The sequence below is a fragment of the Diadema antillarum genome, unplaced genomic scaffold (assembly GCF_040938485.1).
Source record: "Diadema antillarum isolate AM-2024a unplaced genomic scaffold, OU_Dant_1.0 seq00002126_RagTag, whole genome shotgun sequence".
Lineage (NCBI taxonomy): Eukaryota > Metazoa > Echinodermata > Echinoidea > Diadematoida > Diadematidae > Diadema > Diadema antillarum.
Genome location: NW_027272766.1, coordinates 1 through 19,618, shown reverse-complemented (window position 1 = coordinate 19,618; position 19,618 = coordinate 1). Strand labels below are relative to the sequence as shown.

Below are 19,618 nucleotides of genomic sequence, written 5' to 3'. Positions count from 1 at the left end.
CTAAAACTTACAAATCAGTGTGAGCATTTTCTGAACATGTTCGTATATAGGAAGTACGGGATTCTCTTCAATAATAGATTATGGTTGATACTTAGTAATTCAATGACATGTGTGAACAACGTCAACAATAAACATTGTCATTTTGTCCGCGTCATCATCATGTTTTGTTCTTATCTTGTTTGACTTGGTTTTTCTGCCCCCGCCAATGAAGAATGTGACGTGTCCGGGCGAGGGTTTGTGTGTGTGTGTGTGTGTGTGTGTGTGTGTGTGTGTGTGTGAACAACAATAAATGTGTGAACAATAAACTCGGTCATTTCTATCCGCGTCATCATCATGTTTCGTTCTAATCTTGTTTGAGTTGGTTTTTCTGCGCCCCCCCCCCCCCCCCCCCCCCATGTTCGAAACCGTTGGCGCCCTCTTTTGATCCAATCGGCGGATCGCTTCAGAACGAAGAAATTGCAGCCGCTGCACCGAAACATTTTGCCTGCTAAATATAAAATCAAGGGCGGATCCAGGAATTCCGTAAAGAGGGGGCGTGTTTACAAAATTAAAGGGGGCGCGCACGCACCCCTCCCCATTTTTTCTTTTTATTTCTTTTGTTTCAACAAAAAATAAAGGGGGGGGGGGGTGTGCGCCGGTTGCTGTCCTCCCTGGATCCGCCCCTGAAAATGACATGTGTGAACACAATAAACATTGTCATTTCGTCCGCGTCATCATTACGTTTTGTTCTTATCTTATTCGATTTGGTTTTTCTGCGCCCCCCCCCCCCCCCCCCCCCCCCCCCGTCAATGTTCGAAACCGTTGGCGTCCTCTTTTGATCCAATCGGCGATCGCTTCGGAACGAAAGAAATTACAGCCGCTGCGCCGTGATAACATTTTGCCTTCTAAACAATATAAATGTCATGTGTGAACACAATAAACGTTGTCATTTTGTCCGCGTCATCATCATGTTTTGTTCTTATCTTGCTTACACGAAGCATCTCACTTTAAAACTGGATCGCTAAGCAACTTATGTTAAATTGAAATATTGTAGGGGGCCTATATTGTCTCTAACATTAACAATGAGAAAAATGAAATCATACACATTTGAGTGCATCTTGAGTTCTCAATTTAAAATGCGTAAAAACTAAAGTAAAAAAAACAAACAAACCACAAACACACAACGAATTCTACAAACCAAATGATTTCCTGGACCATGCAGCTGTCAAATATTAAATACATGTCAGCGCTCGATCAGCATATTGAACAGTGTTACATCGTGACTGCATATCTACGGTACCCGTCCCCCATTTTCGGATAAACAAACCGTTCGGAATATAACGAACCGTAAGATGAAGATCACTCACAATAACTTTGTAAGGGGTGTGATGTTATCTTTACCGCAGTTTATATAATCATGAAAAAATGATATCATGATCCCCCCCCCCCCCGCACTAATGCGGTCAACCATACAGCACATGATGTGTAATAGGTATATAGAACGATACAAAGAAAATTCGATATATTTGAAGAGTTTGTTTGCAAAAACCGATAAGTCCATTTTTGACGATTTTGAAGTACGGTCTCTGTCATAAAGTACAAAATAACCTTTTAAATGATATATTGGTCACTACATATAAAGGTATATTTTTTTAAGTTATGGTCAAAAGAAGCAAAAATTTTCTTATTATGAATTCTCTTTATTTTTCTTGACCTTTAATCGCAAATATCTCCATTTGACAAATATGGACTTATCGGTTTTTGCAAACAAACTCTTCATTTTCACTCTTCTCGCATAATAAAAGAACGCATGACTTGTCTCTTTCAGAAGGCAGGGAGAATAATATTATACCCTTGACATATCATACGTCAGTGACAAGTAGAAAAAATATGCTTTTAAAAATATTAAATTTTGTGAATTTCTCTTTATATTTTCCTTTTATCGTTCTACGCATGTGACATCAAAAAAGTAGTATAGTCTTCTCATCCAGCAGTGACTGCGCAGATGCTTTAAAAATTCATAACTTTTGAACGGATTGGTCCGATTTCCCCCCAACTTTCACTGATGTGCTCTACAAATGAAGAGTTTGTTTGCAAAAACCGATAAGTCAATTTTTGAAGATTTTGAAGTACGGTCTCCGTCATATAGTACAAATACCTTTTAAATGATATATTGGTCACTACATTAAAAAAAATTGAAGTTATGGTCAAAAGAAGCAAATTTTTTAATTTTTCTCTTTATTTTTCTTGACCTTTAATCGCAAATATCTCCATTCGGTAAATATGGACTTATCGGTTTTTTCGAACAAACTCTTCAAATATTGCTGCATTCATTCAATCCACATGTATAATGTAGAGGCATGGACTTGTCCTTTGATCTAAAACCCTACGTCATACCAAACAAGTTGGCGTCAACCCTTGGTCCTTGGAGAAAATAACACTGCAGCAATCGTCGCACGAGCAAAACATAATGTCGTGATGCAGAGTTGGATAACATATAAATAGACGTAAAGTTTATTTTAGTGACATTCAAGTTGTAAGTTGCTTCGGATTCTTGTTTTCTTGGTTTTTTTTTTTTTTTTGCTTGCTTTTCTCATTCATTTGTTCCCTGTGTTCGCTCCTACGGATGTACAATATAGGTCTCTATAATTATTATAAATGCTCAAAATCTCCTTATTTGGTGTGTGGTGGCGCACTAAAATCAAGTTGTTGTTTTTATGATTAAAAATCGGTTTGAGTGCACGTGAACCTTCCTGTGGGGAATCAATCTCGTGTGTGTTTTATTTGTTATTGCTGGATGAAATGAAATCTGAGTTAAGTGTGATATACTTTTGGACAAAAATATTGCATATACCTCCAGAAATTGATTGGAAGGTGTTGTTTGATTTCAAGTTTGGAAAGTCATTTAATAATAGAATAAAGCAATATAGTTTTAAATTATTAAATAGAATATTACCACTTAAAGAAAATTTAGTAAAATGGAAAATTACGTCTGACATGATTTGTAAGAAATGCAGCGAAGCTGAATCTATTTGGCATGTTATGTTATATTACCCAGATACGAAGTTATATTGGGGAAAAAATATCAAATTTTATATGCGTTTATTTTCATATTGATAGGGCCTATCACTGTGAATGAGCGAATGATATTAACAGGATTTAATGTAAGAGATAAATCTTTGATGTTGTTGAATTTTTCGATATTAGTTTTTGCCCAATATACGATTTTTCGTTTATATATACTTGGCAATTATACAACAAAAGCAACGAATGTTTTCGCATTATTGACAGATTTTAGAACAGAGCTCATTATGAATTTGAAATTTTTGGTTTAAAAAAAAAGCTACTTGATTTCACGCAAAGGCAATTTTATGAATTAGAGCAGAAGTTGAATCATAAAAATTATATTTGATTAACTGTGGATGCAGAAATTAATATGTTGGGGTAATGACACGTGCACTCGTGAAGTATCTTGGATATATTTGAAGTATAATTTCACCAGAGGAATCGAAATTCATGTGATGATATGATTTTGACAATTAGTTGTTTGTACCCTTATTTTCTATGTTCGTACATCCTGCTCTCTGTATGTTTTTGTGAAATTTTTAGATATCTGAAATGAAATAAAGTCCCTCGAAGGAGGATAAAGAAAAAAAAAATCTCGTGTGTGCGGTGGTGGTGAAGTTGTTGGAAGGATTATCAGGTAGAGCTAAATACATCACCTTTTGCAGTAGGCCTGTAATGTATCCTTCTAGGGTATATATAGGGACCTGTCTTCATGATTATCAATATTTTTTTTTCAAAGTTTAATATAATCTCATTCTGAACATCAGAGATCAAACACGGCTTTCCTTTCATCCAGTCAGAATCCAGTCAGTTTTTTCACCTCTTTGAGTGTGTGTGTGTTTTGTTTAAAAATGCATTTAATTTGCCTGAATTTGTTTTCTCCTTTAATCCTCTACTCATCAACTTTCTTTTTCAGACGAAGCATAATATGTATACATGTAGAGAAAAACAGGTGGATTCTTCTGAAACAGGTACTAGTATAAGAAAGCGATGATGCGGCTATGCACGTAATGAGTAGTGTACCTGTGTCAAGCTGCTGCAGTGACGTGTAAAGTGTTTACGTGTGTACCGTGTGTGTGATGTGCACTGCTAGTACTCCGTCAACGCACCGGAGCGCCGCGATGCGGCGGCGGCATAGATGCTGCATTCATTGCATGCAGAGAATATCTACAGTTTATGCAGTACGCGACGATAATGTTGTACATACAGTGAAGCAAGTTGGGTGTTTCTAGACTAAGATGACCAAGGCCAGGTAACCAATATGGAAGAACCGGACGATAATTCAGATTTGGATGATTTGTTTCTCCCTTTCGCATTGTCGAGAGTATTACATAATCAAGGTGTCCAGTCCTCTAGTGTCACTGCAAATGTAGAAACCAGCGGGGAATATGTCGAAATCGTACTTGACGAGGACTCGAATTCGAGCGGAGCGGAGGCCCAAGTACAGGCCTGCGGTAGTGGCCAATACATGACCAACCTCGGCGTTTTGGATGTGTGCGATACGACCTCTCCATGTCCATCACCTTCTGCTCTTTCTCCGGTCAACCCTTCAGATTCTCAGCAAGACCTCTCAGACTTAAGTCGGGCTAATGCTTCATTTAAACAGCAGCACATGCTAGAAAAGTTCGACAGCTTTGACAGCATCGAAACAGAGAGGGACGAAAGCGAAGTCCGCGAGAGAAAAGATTCCATCTTGGATGGCCTGCTGTGTGAAATCTACGACAGGTGTCACACAAACATTCGCCCGTGTGTGGATAGTGATGGCTTCACCGAATGTTCATCAGACGGTGCCTACCTGAGCAGCAAGGGCGACAGTTTTCAAGAGTCATCTCGTCTCCCCAAAGCTATTCTTAATGCCAAATGTGAGCACAGAAGACTTAAGAAAGTGCTTTTGTGCAGTTAGTTAGATGTTATGTTTTATGGCTTTTAATTTTATAAGCCGCTTGATATACGATTGGTGTGCTGATCGTTGTTGGCCCTACGACGTATGTGATCTCTTAAAAACTCATGTCATGGAGTGTTATTGTCAATAACTGTAATTGAGTGGGATGTTTATTTATTATGGTGGTACCGGTATGGTATACCGGTATTTGGATGCCCTAAATAAACTTGATTCAGAATTACTTCCATTTGTGGAGGTATTATTATTAAGGCAATACATTGTGTAGGCCTAGATGTTTTAATGCAGATGAAGTGAATTATTGGACTTTTCATAAAGTTGAGTTACTGCAAGTTGCTACTAAGGCCAAGCATGCCTGGCCACGAGTGGTAGAGGTCTAGACCACTGAGCAAATCAGTTTATGGATGAGTTTCTACACAGATGAAAAAGAAAAGAAAAAAAAGAAAGATCAAATCAAATAATCCTGATTCTGGACCTTGTGAATCGCATAATAGAATTGAATTGAAATGGAAAAGCAAAGTAAAGGTAATATTTAGAGCACAATGTACAAAACTTGTACTAAATGTATCTGGTCATTGTCTAGATGCTTTGCATCATGTATAAATAATAATCGTAACATGAAGAAGTTTAGGTGGCTTTGGGAGAGTATAGGATTAGAGTTTACTCAGTTTAGGATTAGGGTTAGGGTTAGAGTTAGGGTAACATTGATCTCCGTGTCCTACACTAGCTAGGGAAATGCAGACTTCAGAGGAAGCTCATACAATGTAGATCTAGGTGTATTATAAGTGGGGGGTACATATGGAAGTCTTTCCGTCTAGACTCTTACAGGCTACTTCATAATGTGTCACAGGTTGCATCAGATGGAATCTTTATATTTTGCATCTGTGAGTGTGAATGACCAATGAGGTTTAAAAGACTGAGATATTTAGATATGTGAGCTCAGGATGATTCTGTGAACTATTTATCTTATTATACTAGTAGTTCATCATGAATTCAAATCCCAACTGCTACAAATTTTTCTTAATGCCACCAACTTTGCTAAGTGAGAAAAATTCAGTCAACAAAAGTATGTGTGAATGACATTTTACAAACTTACTTACTTATGCAGTAAATCATTAATTTATAGCTCAAAAGCTGCACCTAATGTGACGTCAAGGATCAGAGTATTTGTGCTTGCTCAGTAGATTGTAGTTTCTAAATTGCTTTGGTTTGTTGATTTCAATATCTGTTGTTTTGATGTCATTTATTATCACTTATCTTTTTTACCAATATACGTATGCTGGCAGCCTCCAGTGAACTCCGTGATATGGTGAGAGACCTCCAGCATGGCACGGCTGTCCTGTCCGGGCGACTCATTAAGCAGCTGAAGAGGCGGGATCGCTACTTGGCCAAGCGGCAGAAGAACCAGGATGTCCTGACAGCCATTCTCCAAGCTGTGTCGCAGAAGCGAAGTATGTCTGCGTTGATAAGGTTGTGTTGTGGGCGTATGTGACTACAACACCTTGGCATACTTATTATGAACATTGCTGTCACAGAGAACAAGTACCATGCAAGACTGTGGCAAATTCATCACCAGTCCATATGACAGTGTACATAATTATCAATGCGTCTAAATGATGGCTTGGTAAAATTGTGACATTGTGCTGAGGATTAACATGGTCATAGGTGATTTTACTTCAGCTTATAAGCAAGCAGATTTTATTTACAGTGAAAATGTATGCTTCTTTTTGAAATTATGTCAAAACAACAGATAAGAGGACCCATGTTGCAAAATAATGTGCCTCAATCCATAATGTATGCAAACAATGAACTAGCCACCATGCACAAGGAGAAAGACACTTCACCATGAGACATTTTGTGATTTTATCACTTGCTCTTTTCATCTTTCATTTACAGGGGTGGATGCTCAGTTGAGATTCAGCATTGAGCCGCTTCCTGGCAAGAAGGCCTTCAGACAGGTAAAGATACACACAATATTATGAATCAATGATACCTTCATGGCCAAAAACTAGTGTATATATATCTACAATCTACAAACAAATAAACAGATTCTCTTAAACAACAATGAGACAGTATATTATTTGGCAAAACATCAAGTTCATTAGCCCTGTTTTGTACAATTTATTTTCATTGCACTTGAAAATTATGCGTAAGATGTAGAGAAATGATTTCAGATGTAGCTTTCTTAACTTAGAAAAGTAGGATGTAAATCAAAGCATACATTTCAAATTTCAGCATTCATCAAAGCAATATACTGTACTTGCGCATCCTGGTTGTAAACCTCAAATCTTGATTCCTGCTTCTGACAGGGAGTGGATTTGAATTTAAGTTTAGTTTGTATTGATTCAACTTTGTATGACTTTCTATATTCTGAGTATTAGTTTTAATTTACAAAATGTACCTGATACCCGAAATAGCTAGCATCTAGGATACTTGTAGTAAAGAAGTGAGATAACTATTGATGATAATACTTGAAATTAAAAACTATAATAGTATAAAGAAAATCAGATTTCATTTTTAAGTATGGTTTAGCTTGGGGTTACTCTCACCATTTCAAAGACACTCTCATCTTTGGGACATAAAAAAAAAAAAAAATAATAATAGTGTATGAATCCTGGTACACAAAGAGAGGTGAGAAACAATGCTTGAAAGGTCATGCAAACACTTGACAGAAATACACTGTACCTGTAATGTTTAGTGGGAGTGTTGCACTGACCTGCTTGGTGATCTATGAGCATCTTCGGTGTGTTTCAAAGAAACATGCTAGAATTTTAGCCAGATATCGGAAAGACATTCCACACATCATGCCATGCCAAACATGGATGGCATGCCAAAGGCAACGAACTTGCAGGCGACCATCAGTATGCAGATGACCAGATACCAAAAATCTATCTGAAGATGAGATGCTTTGATTACAGCTTATTTTGCCATTGTCACATGTTAAAAATTAGACCCTTAATACCAGAGAGCATCTAGAGCCCTCAAGCTAGATCCTCGCTTCAAGGGACTTTGAACCGTGGTGCTTGTGATATGTGCTTTATGCTAGTACATATATGCATTCACAAACAGTGTTACTTTTTTTTCCGTTTTTGCACTCCAATTTGGCGCAACTGTTTTGGCAGTCCAACTTGCATAATTTTCAGAGTATAGACCACCCTGGTGTTGACGTCAACCCAGTAGACTAACACCATAAGTTGACCTACAAATGAATTTTCAAGTGGTTCAATATGTGCCTTTCCCAGAAATATATCCCCAAAGTAAATGACCTGTGGGACAGAATGAATGGACATTTTGGGCATGCACAAATGGCATGGTGTTAAAGTAAGTTTCTGTGTTCATGTACAATGCATGTCTAAAAATTTAATGTCTTATCCCTGATTGCTACCTTCTGTAGCACCACAATTTCTTGAGTCTGTCATAATAATGTGCTTTGTCAGAACAGCTTCAGTATAATGCCATTTCATTCAGTTATTATGGATAAAGTTTAAGTTCAGGTTTAACTTGCAGGATGTGTTTGAATAGATAAAAGCGGGCATGATTAGCACTAGCAGCAGTGCAAAATATTATGCAGGAGTTTGAGGCATTATGAGCTAAGAAATCCTGAAAGCATAATTCCCATGATTTTCAGTGTTTGCAAGTGCTTTGCTTGAACTTGCCATAGGGTAATGTCTTGTCTTGGCTTGTCTTGTCTTGTGATGGCATGGTGATATCAAAATCATTCATTTTTCTCATGTTTTCCACCTTCACATTATTAAACATCCTTCACGTGCCACCAACTTTGTTTTAAAATATTGCTTCTTCTTTAAAACAGATTATTGCACAAGAGATCTGGTTAATTGTTCAAATCATTCAGACATGTTTTGCTTACACTCTAATGAAGTGCAGTATGCAATTCCTTAAAAATTAATGGAAATGTAGATGTAATATGCTGTGAAATTTTACTTCTTGAGTTCCAGTTATATTGTAGTGCTCCCTTTCTAGTGTTGATACAGTGTATGAGTATATGCTGTGCTAAGCATATGGTATCCAGTCAAGAATTTTAAAATGTTAATGGCAACTGAACTGTTTCAGCACACAGTTGTACAGACAATGGATGATCAGTGTGATGGATGACTTCCAGCAGAGCGTCCTACTTGTACATGGGGTATATATTTCCCAGAACAGAGTATTGTACAAGCACTGGTATGTCTGGACTGTATACATGTATGGTATGATAGTAGCTGTGGAAAGAAGGATCAGAGCCTGTGTACAATTTGGTTCTAAGATTAGAAAATTTTTGCAACATATTTCATATGACAGCAAAAGCCTTTAGTGTACATGTAGGACTCTACTCTTGCTGTGGGCTGATTTTGTCAGAAAGATGTATTTTGTAAAGGTAGATTAAACTGGAGGAAGTGGTCTTATATGGTGTTCCATCTATAAATATTGATCATAATCTAAACTTCACCATATCCTCAGCATGACTTGTGCAGTGGAAGGCCTATTCTACTTATTATACATTTGCACTGTATGTGAAATGAATATCAATGGAGATTTCTACAGTTGCATGGTCTTGCAAATGAAATTCTTCTAAAGGTATCAATGATTTTTTTTTTTCAAGTGGAAAACCAGTTCTAGAGTACCCATCATACCTATTTCTTCTCTACATGGCACTGAATTGAAGGTGCCAATTCTATTCTGATGGCAAATGCTGCCAGACTTGTCATGTGCAATGTTTAATTGCAAATGCTGTTAAATGTCAGAGGGCATTGCACACCTCAAGGTGTGCGTGTTCAGTGTACACAGCATCCTCCTTTAATGTGCAAACATGTGGTGTGTACTCCACTCTCCACATATACCGAGCTATTCATTCACTGAATACCAGTGCATGGTGCAACTGCTCATGCTCAGACACAACAGGTGCAAAAAAACTATATCTTTTCTCTGTCTTTGTTTTTGCAAAAGGACGATAATAGGGAAACCTCGAACTGACCTTTACTCGTACATGCATGTACATGACATTTTAAGTTTTTAGTTAAGACTGGTTATCTGAGAGAATCTTGTAATGATCATGTACAAAATGTACAATTTGTCAGCTCTCTATTTAATAATCCGATGAGGCTGTCGAAGGTAGCAATCATGTCCCCTCCCCAAAAAACAAAGAAACTAACAAACAACCAACCAACCAAACAAACAAACAAACAAACAAACAAACAAGCAAACAAACAAACAAACATGAGCAACTGGCAATAGTATAATATCAGAATGGTATAAAACCAGCATCTCAAGCTTCCTTTGTATTTAGCAGTAGAAAATTTGAGATTTTATTATGTTATTTTTTTTCTTTTAAAGATTTGTACAAGGCATCAGATTTCCTTGTCAGAGAAATAGAAATGGACTTATGTCTGCCTATGTGTGCTGTATCAATTTCATGTAAGCTATGATATGTACAAACTGTTGCTTTGCAAATAATATGCTTGTCTATTTGAGATTCCTGCAAGAGAGATAATGGGAAACTACATATAAAGCTAAGTTAGTATAAACTGTTTGCAGTGATTCAATTAAGTGTTGTTATTCTATAAAAGATGCCCTTATCAGTAATTTCTGTGCTGGATAGGAATGTTACATAATGTTGCCATGCAATGTACAGCATGTGCACAGAAAATGGGATCACTGATTGTTTGATATTATACAAATGATGCACAGGATAGAGTGTGTTAGTGTAGGCGTGGTGCACTCGAGGGTATTTACAATTGTGAAACATGCACGAGGCGAACCACGAAATAATCCTGTGCATCATTTGTTTTATAAAATGGGTCGAAAATTTGAAAACTAACATCATTTTTCAGCGTTTTTCACGTACCTTTGTGGGTCAAGACGTCCGAAGATGTTCGTCCCAAACATTTATGCACGTCGCACTCGCGGAAGTCCCGCACATAAAATGGGGGGTTGGGTTTCCGGACACTTAAGTTCCCGCATGAAAACTTACTTATTTTACATAGAATATGCACCCTTTACCTTAAAGACTTGATAGAGACTCCTCATATAGGCCTACTAGACAACATACTCTGAAAACGGTGTGAGAATTAACCTGCTAAATCGTTGGATTTGCTCTTCAAAGTGACTCCATGTACGCGTCCGGTCCCATAACGCTTGGTCTACTGTACTGTACAAAGTGTACGTATAGTAGAGTATACGTACGTACGCCACACATGTTATGCACAAGGGAAGACAGGCCGGCCAGCCGGCAGCCCGAACTAGAAGTTGTTTACAGGATTGACAGCGCGTATGCATGCAATTCATCAAAGGAGCCGCCGCGCGCATAGACGATCGGCAATCTACCATAGGATTACAGGCAGTGCAATTGTACTGAAGTAAAGGAAGGAGGTGTGTCTCATTTCAGCGCTTCCTATTGGCTACATTCTTGAACCCATTTTATAATATATAGTAACAGGTATAAGGATTGCAGCCTCATGGTACTAATAGACTGATGATAGTATGTGAGACTGGATCAGGAGAGCTCATACATGTACTTGTATATATATCATATGATTTTTTTCCTGAATCTGTGTGGCTCATTTATGAATAGGATGGACAAAAAGAAGCGTATTTGTGGTTAGCTGTATCAGATGTACTGTACACTGCTTTGAGCTTTGGTTTGAGCTAAGCATCAAAACTTGAAAGTGATCATGATAGCAAATATAGAAGAGTAGTACATACACAACAATGCATCACAACCCACTTGAATGCAGTGTGTTTTGTTACTTGATTAATGTTACTCATGGATATTGATGAATATTGACTACTGTGATGTGGTGATGACGATAATCATGATTATAAAAAGTGTAAAAACATTCAGTGAATCAGAATTGACTGTGAGTTATCATGTTGTCAATACTGTTGCAGTAACTACTGTAGCATAAATAATTTTCATTATTCAACAGACATGTTTACAATTGTCTTTAGATTAGTCAAAAAAAAAAAATGAGAGAATACTCTAAAGCTGGAGGAATGTACAAAGCATGTTGATTATGTTCTCTTTAGATTCACTTACAACTCCGTTCCGTAGTGTTTGGGGTTTCATTTGAATGTCGTTTGGTTGCAGCTCAAAAGATTTATTGCTCATCCCTGTCCACATGAAAGCACATGAGTAGGCAAAATAAAGCAAATCTCCTATCCTCTTAACAGCATTCCCTTCTCCTTGTAAGCTTTTTATGACCACTGTATCCTGTATTAAACGCATCATAGACAACACTCTGTTAAAGATTCTGTATTGTTTCTTGAACCCATGGTTCTGCAAAGTGATGGTAGAGTAAGTACTGTACTTGTTGAAGCAGCCACAAATGTCATCTAGTGAAAAAAAAGTCAGATTCTTTAGAAGGTTTGTTTTTAAAATGAGAAAAATTAGAACTTAGCTGTAAAATACATGTTGAAAGTCAAATAAAAGCATCTAGATGTATCCTCTTTTATTAAAAACCCATTTTTAATACAAGTTGCCTGGATCCAGAATGTGGTTTTAAAAGTCAAGTGGCTTTAAATGGAAAAGACAGAAACTTGTATTTTTTAAATCCCCCCGAAAAAGTCAGAGTAATTCTTTGAGTGACGTGAACTACAAATACAAAAATTTTGATAGTACACTGTACGTACATGTATGTGGCATTTACAGCCTGTAGCTGATGCACTAATCTAGTGTTATCAGTGACTTCATAGGAGCAGTGGTTGTACTGATCCCATCAGAAAGAGGGAAAGAAGATTCAGTGTTTGTATGTCATGAGGAAAAATGCAGTTTCGTGCAAATCCATTGTACAGTAGGCCTATATGGTCATGTGATTCACAAACTACCAGTACAATGTAGGTTTGTAAGTTCCTCCATGACGATTGCACCTTGTGTGTTTATTCATATTGATATTGTGGCAGCAAATGACAGAACTTAATTTCAGTTTCATCTGTTTTGAAAGCTGAATCACACTAACAGTTATGATCTGAATGTTTGTTTTGATCAAATTCATTTTGCTTGACCCTTTGTAATGTACTGTACACTGTACATACAATTGTATACACTACAATGATATTATGTCACCATTGTAAAAGTACACTTTTAGAACAAAAAACAATTTTAGTTAACATCTTTTTGAAAGAAATCTCAACAACGATTTCTGTAGTTTGTTCATTAATGAAATGTATGAAATATTGGACCTGGGTTGTGAATCATTCTGCAGACAATAGGTACAATGGTATAATGCCATTATTCACATAATGTACACTGTATGTGCAGATACTCCGTATTATTCCAACTTGTATTGAGCAGTGCATTTTGCAGTGCACCATTGTATCAGGGTTCACAGCAAGTCAGCTGTTACGGTCCATGTGTGCTTACAACCGTTCAGACCATCTGACCTGATGACCCCATGTGACTCTTTGTACTCCATTCAGTGATCCTGCCAGGCTCCATCAGACATGCAGCACCAATCAGGATTATAGACTTAACCATTCATATCACATGATCATGTTTATGTCACCAAACTCAGTGTCTGACAAGTGTCTGAAAACACTCTGCAAGGACAGATTTGATTTGCTTGTGATGTCAGTTAACCCCCATTTTTTTCCTTATAAATGTAGCTAATACACATGCCAGAGAACCCTTTGTTTGAACAGTACTAGTGTGGATGGAGAAGATGAGAAATAGCGTATTGACAGTGCAGAGACTCCAACTCTCCCGTTTTCGACAGGAGATCTCCCGCCGAAAGCCCATTTTTGCACAATCTCCCGTTCTCCCGTTTGAGATTTGATTTCTCCCGCCCTGGCTCTGTGTCTCCCGGTGGAAAGGATTTCTTACTTATTTCTATCGTATGTTGAAAAAATAAGCCTTAGATAGCACCAGAGAACATCTAGAATCCTAGGAACTTCGCGCTTCGCACACATTATCTTGGAGTCTCCCGTTTGCTAGGGGTTTCGGGCGGGAGAATCTCCAGATCAGAAGGTGCTTGGGGTTGGAGTCTCTGACAGTGTTGCACTTCATTCTTTTTTTCACCATTCATCTGTCTATTTGTAATGAAGATAGCTCTGAGAGATACAACAAAGACACCAAAAGCAATTTTTGAATCTGTGAAATCCAGTGAATAGCTGTGTTATTGGCATGCAGGGCTCAGTGGGATTTCTATATAAATTCTCCATGAAACCAGGTGTATTGATCTGTCAAAATGATTATCATGTAGACAAGGTCTTCTTTTGAAGATAGGGTTTAAGCTGCTACTGTTAATATTGGTTGCATTGGTGTTTACAAACAAAGGAGGCAGCAATATTCAGTTTGCCATTGAGTACAGTTGTATAGCTCTTGACCTCTTTGTGAGAAGGAAAATGGTGGCAGCTTTGGTATTGCCTCACTTTGCCTCTGTAAAATGAAAGTACTGTGATGGTAAAGAAGACAGCAGTGTTCAGTTTGCTGACATTGAGTGGTATAATCATTGTATGTTGCCCTTTCTATGAGAAAGAAAATGGCAGTTTTTATGTTGTTTCACTTTGCCTTGTAGAAATTAAATTACTATAGATGATGTTACACCAGTCAGGATTGAGGAAATGTGATAAGTAAACTCCATTGTTTGTTGAAGTTGACTTTGCTTGAAAGAGTAAACGTAAAGCAAATGGATTCAGTGGAAGTTTTACCAAATTTTTAAAACCTAATTATGATGTATTCGTACATACAGACTGTAAGAAGAAACTGTGATTATCAGTAGCACTCACTTAATGGTACATGTATGCAGTATACTGTATCATAGCCTGCAAATTTAATAGCTACATTGCATGTGTTCATTGGTTTGTTCACACTCACTTTTCCCACTTGTCTTTATCAATAGATGAACAATCTGTCGTTTGTCAATAAGTGAGCTACCACCCCCCCCCAAACTCACCATTGCTACATCATTACAATGTCCAAAAAAATTTGATGTCAAGCATATCAAAAGCTTTTGCAGCATAGAAGAGTATGATATACATAGGGTTTTGTACTTTATGAATGGATTTATCATATGTGTTGACTTAACTAATAGCATACATAACTACTTATTGAACTCAGTCCATTTTAAAACGAAAAACGATGTGCAGATTTGTGTGGAAGAAAATGGTAGTCTTAGGAGGCCATGACATTTTCACCTCACTTACATTTTTTTTTACATGATTTATAGTGACCAGTATCACTGTTCTGGGAAAACACAAGAGGCTTGAAATTTGTGTTTCTTTTTTGTGATTTTGACAAATCTTTTATGGTACGTGTACATTTTATTTTACTATTCAATTTGAAAATAGAGAATATTCTCATTCTAAATACTGTAAAAGTGGTTTCTTTCGCGGTGGTTTTATTTTCGCGCTTTGAGGTTAAACCGCGAGTTTAACATCACGCGAAAATGTTTTGAACTCGTCGCTTGTTACAACACTATCATTTCCGACCGCGAATTTAAACACACGCGAAAAAGTCGGCACCGATGGAAACCGCGAAAGTTTCTGTACGCGAAAGAAACCACTTTTACAGTAAGCAATACACATAAAGGGTCAAAAATCTTGAGATGAAGTTTCAAAGAGATTTCGTTTCATTAAATAACTATAAGCATCAACAATGAAGCATCAACTGTTCTTCATTTCAATTGTTATGAGAATTAGATATTACATTGTATATATTTGCATGGAATTTACAGGTTGTAGCTTCTTTGTCATGCAATGAATTACTGTAACACACCAAAAGATGCACTTGTATCATCCTTGAAAGCAGATCACAACACTATTGAAGTGTCCAACAAATTTTGGATCATTACAACAGTTACATGAAGCACCCACTGTGCCTCATTTCATTTGTTATAAGAATAAGATCCACACATATATGGAATGTAGCTTGTTATGCTGTAAGTTGTACACAATAAGTTAGGCCCCATGAAATACATTAATAGGCGAGTGCAATGAATGGCTTACTTGCCCATTCAAAGTATTGGGGGCACTTGCTCAAATTTGTGTCTTACGTTTGGTTGTCTCTGTGATTCAGTGGTACGACGCACTGCGAGCGGTAGCCCGTCTACCATTCGGACTGCCCCGTGAGCTGCGCAAGGCAGTGTGGCTCAGTCTGGCCGACAAGCACATCAAGCACCTCAAGCTGGACTGGGAAAAGACGGTGCGGGTCGCCTTCAATGACCACTCCAACCCGGATGATGATAAGCTTGGAGTGCAGATTGTCAAGGTAAATCCCCCATAGTATGCCATGCCCTTGCCTGTTTTCTATGCAAGTCACTTGACCCAGCTTGTTCCTTTTTTTTCTGTCTACTCCTCTTTATTCTGTCTTTTTCATGATCAATTGAGGAAAACAAATCTATCATCACCTGTCCTAGAAATCAAAAATGCTTCTGGTTAGTCCCTTCATTTGTTGTATGCCTGCAGATATTGACAAGATTTACAACATGTATCAGAATACCCCCCCCCCCCCAAAAAAAAAAAAAAAAAAAAGAAAAGAAAAAAAAAAGAAAAAAGAAAGAAAGAAAAGTTGCCTTCAGTGGTGGGTGGTACTGATTACAGCTTTCAGACGTTAATGTTTAAAAAATGGAAGCACAAGTGTTGGCATCGGAGATGTATTGTATGTAAACCAAGGTTAGTGGTATATAGATTGATTCAATCATAATTCTCAATATATAAACTTATTTTGTTGTAGTTATACTGCATTTGAATACTGCTTTAAGAGTAAGTTCCTCCCCCCGCCCCGGAATAGAGCTTTCATCAACCATCAGGTTAGGCCAAAAAAAAAAAGAAGGTTGTATTGGCGTAACATGAGATTTTCAAATATGGTCAGTCGGGCGGATTTTTTTTTTTTTTGCTACCTGCATTTTACGTGTAAAACTCGTGCTCAGTAAACAGTTACAACTGCTGCACCGTATGTGCTGTGTTCATCTATTCTACAAATCATTTATGAGGCCGATATTACTTGAATTATACCCCTTCACAGAATTTAAAGATGATGAAATCCCTATCCTGAATGTTTTCACTTCATATTTTACTATTTTGACTTAGATAAGATGGATGCAAATTGACCCATATGTACGATCTTTTCATCACACACGGCGATCTCTAAAACAGTCCCACATATACAGATTCGTGTAAGTTCTCCACACAAGAAACCTATGGCAAAACTGTGCACAATACATTGCAGTCTGAATGCTTAAAGTATACACTGTATAAATCTTGATAGAGTACGCATCCGTGTTGGAAACAGATGACGTACTGATCAAGCGAGGCTATGCGAGGCGCTAGCGAGATCTCTCCGGAGCTCCCTCGTACATCCGATATCCCCAGAGCCGTTTCCACTTCCGGGTTTTTTGCGATCGTGATCGCAGTCAACAAGATACTTGATATCGATAGCAAAAAAAAATAATAAAAAACATAGGGTCGGGCGGGTTACGCCAATACAACAATTTTTTTTTTTGGCCTTATGGTCATACTGTTCGTGTAATGAACACTGCACTCACACTAAGCTCCCTTTGCTTCTGATACTGAGTGAATTCCAACGGAATAGATTGATATTACTGTGCGGTGTGGCATAATCCAAGGTAGAAACCCAGTAAAATATATTCAGACATGAGTATTTTATTAATATTGTCTTGGTTGATCCATTGTCTATTCAAGAGGTGATTTCAAAGATGACCATAACCTCAAAGACTTTTGTTCCGATTTGGTATATAAAGTAAGAACTAGAGGATCATCGTGTGTACAGTATTTTGATGTGCGAACATAGCTGAAACAGTTGGATCTCACCTGTGTGACGTTATGAGAATAATGGTCAATGCTCTTGTGACGAGATAACCCATCAAACCTGTTGCGACTTTGATGCCCAATTGTTTTTGCGGCACCTCCCACCAGGATCTACACCGCACCGGCTGCAGTGGGTTCTGCGGCCAGGGGGCGGAGGAAGACCGCGTAGTCCTCAAACGAGTCCTCCTGGCCTACGCCCGCTGGAACAAGTCCGTTGGATACTGCCAGGGCTTCAACGTGATTGCTGCCCTCATACTGGAGGTCATGGAGAGGATCGAAGACGATGCCCTAAAGGTGAGTTCCTCGCTCTAGTGCGCAGACAGGTGGTCAGTGGTCATCAGAGGGGTATACAAAACTGTTGGGCAGAAGGGTAGAATTCATTGGGATTGTAGGCACTCAGTAATCAAACTTTGTATAGGGCATGTCTAAATTAACAAATGGTCATGTTGTGTCCTAATATTGTGGCTTATACGATAAACTTACTACATCATGGAACAATCTATGGTGCCAGGGCAATATATATGCAGTAAAACAGACCCTTCAGTCTTTAGACAGTTGGAAGTAATTGTGAGTATTTGAACCGTTCTTCAGGTGGCTCCCTGAACGCTGAAATGTCTCTTCATTATCCAACCTACAGTAGCTTTCACATGTACAGAGGGTGCTTAATTTGAAACATGATTCTTATGATGCATCACCTGAATCCTGTTTCAAATTAAGCATTCTTGCCGTGTGAATGCAAACTGGAATCACAGAGGTCGATGTGAATCGTAATTTTAATTGTGTTTGAAATCTCGGTTCGGAGGTGTTTTTCAATCATGTTTCTCCAGAATTAAGCAGCAAAACAACTATGTGAACATAATTGACCTCCAATGGTGCTTTGGAGCGGAGCTTACAGCGACTTTTCAATGACTTCTGTAGAAAGACCGCACTCCTCAAGTGCAGGCTCAAAGCAGGCTACCTATGGCTCAAGAGTTTATTGATTGAAACTTTGAAATAAGCCAAACATTCTCTCCTCGCTCTGAAATTCAAAACTGCAGAATCCGAAAAGCCTTCCTCGGTCCTATGAACGAATGATGATTTGAATCACAATTGCAATCTTGTTTGTAATTCAGCATTCAAATTAAGCACTCTTGGTACATGTGAAAGCAAGGCAAGAGAGTATTTATAAAAGTCTCCCTCATTTGGGATTTGTACTATATACTTTTGTTCATTGATAAATGTCCCCCTGATAGCTCTCTGAAACCTTGCGGATTTGAGTGTAGAAATGCTGGCAGGTCCGGAAGCTTCCATGAGATTCAGCATGGCTGTGCGATTACATCATCAGTCCCATATGTTAGCTTTCTGTGGAATGGTGATTACAGCTCAACTCCATTTAAACTTCAGTCAGATGCATACTGATAAATTTACTGCATGATCAGATGTTCCTTTTATGTATCCAATATGTGGTGTGCCAAAGAATTTGGGAGTAGTACCCAAAATGATTCACTATCGAGCACTTTTCCCCCTATATGTGTGTGTTTTTCAATAGAATTTTAGTTGTGCCTTTGAAAAAGAAAGAAACATTATTTCTGCAATAGACAGTCCTCATTGAAATAAGTGACTTTTGATGATAATTCCATTATTGTTAATAAACTTAAAATCAGCTTTGAGGCTGGAATAACAAAGCAATGGAATAGGCCAATTAGATAAATGAGTGAGGAGGTTAAATGCAGACAGTTCCAGACAATGTCATCCATGAAAGAGAATGAGCTTTCTCATTCCAAATATCTTGTATTAATGTACATGTGAGCATGCATGTTTTTGTTATGCATTTGCTATTATGTCTGTAACAATAATTTAATGTACAACACTGTACATGCACTAGAACACAACAGCTTGAGAAGAGAGAAGAGTAGGGAGACAGAAAGAAAAAGA

At 37.9% G+C, this 19,618-nt stretch overlaps 1 protein-coding gene across 1 annotated transcript; it reads left to right on the top strand.

The window, feature by feature from the left end:
• Positions 1-4,243: 4,243 nt before the first annotated feature.
• LOC139714002 (TBC1 domain family member 30-like) lies at positions 4,244-17,998 on the top strand (the record flags this gene model as incomplete). The annotated part of the gene is made up of 5 exons (XM_071625727.1): positions 4,244-4,907; positions 6,232-6,396; positions 6,842-6,903; positions 15,954-16,145; positions 17,813-17,998. Coding segments are annotated over exons 1-5 (1,206 nt in total), but the record flags the coding sequence as incomplete, so codon positions are not given.
• Positions 17,999-19,618: the final 1,620 nt, after the last annotated feature.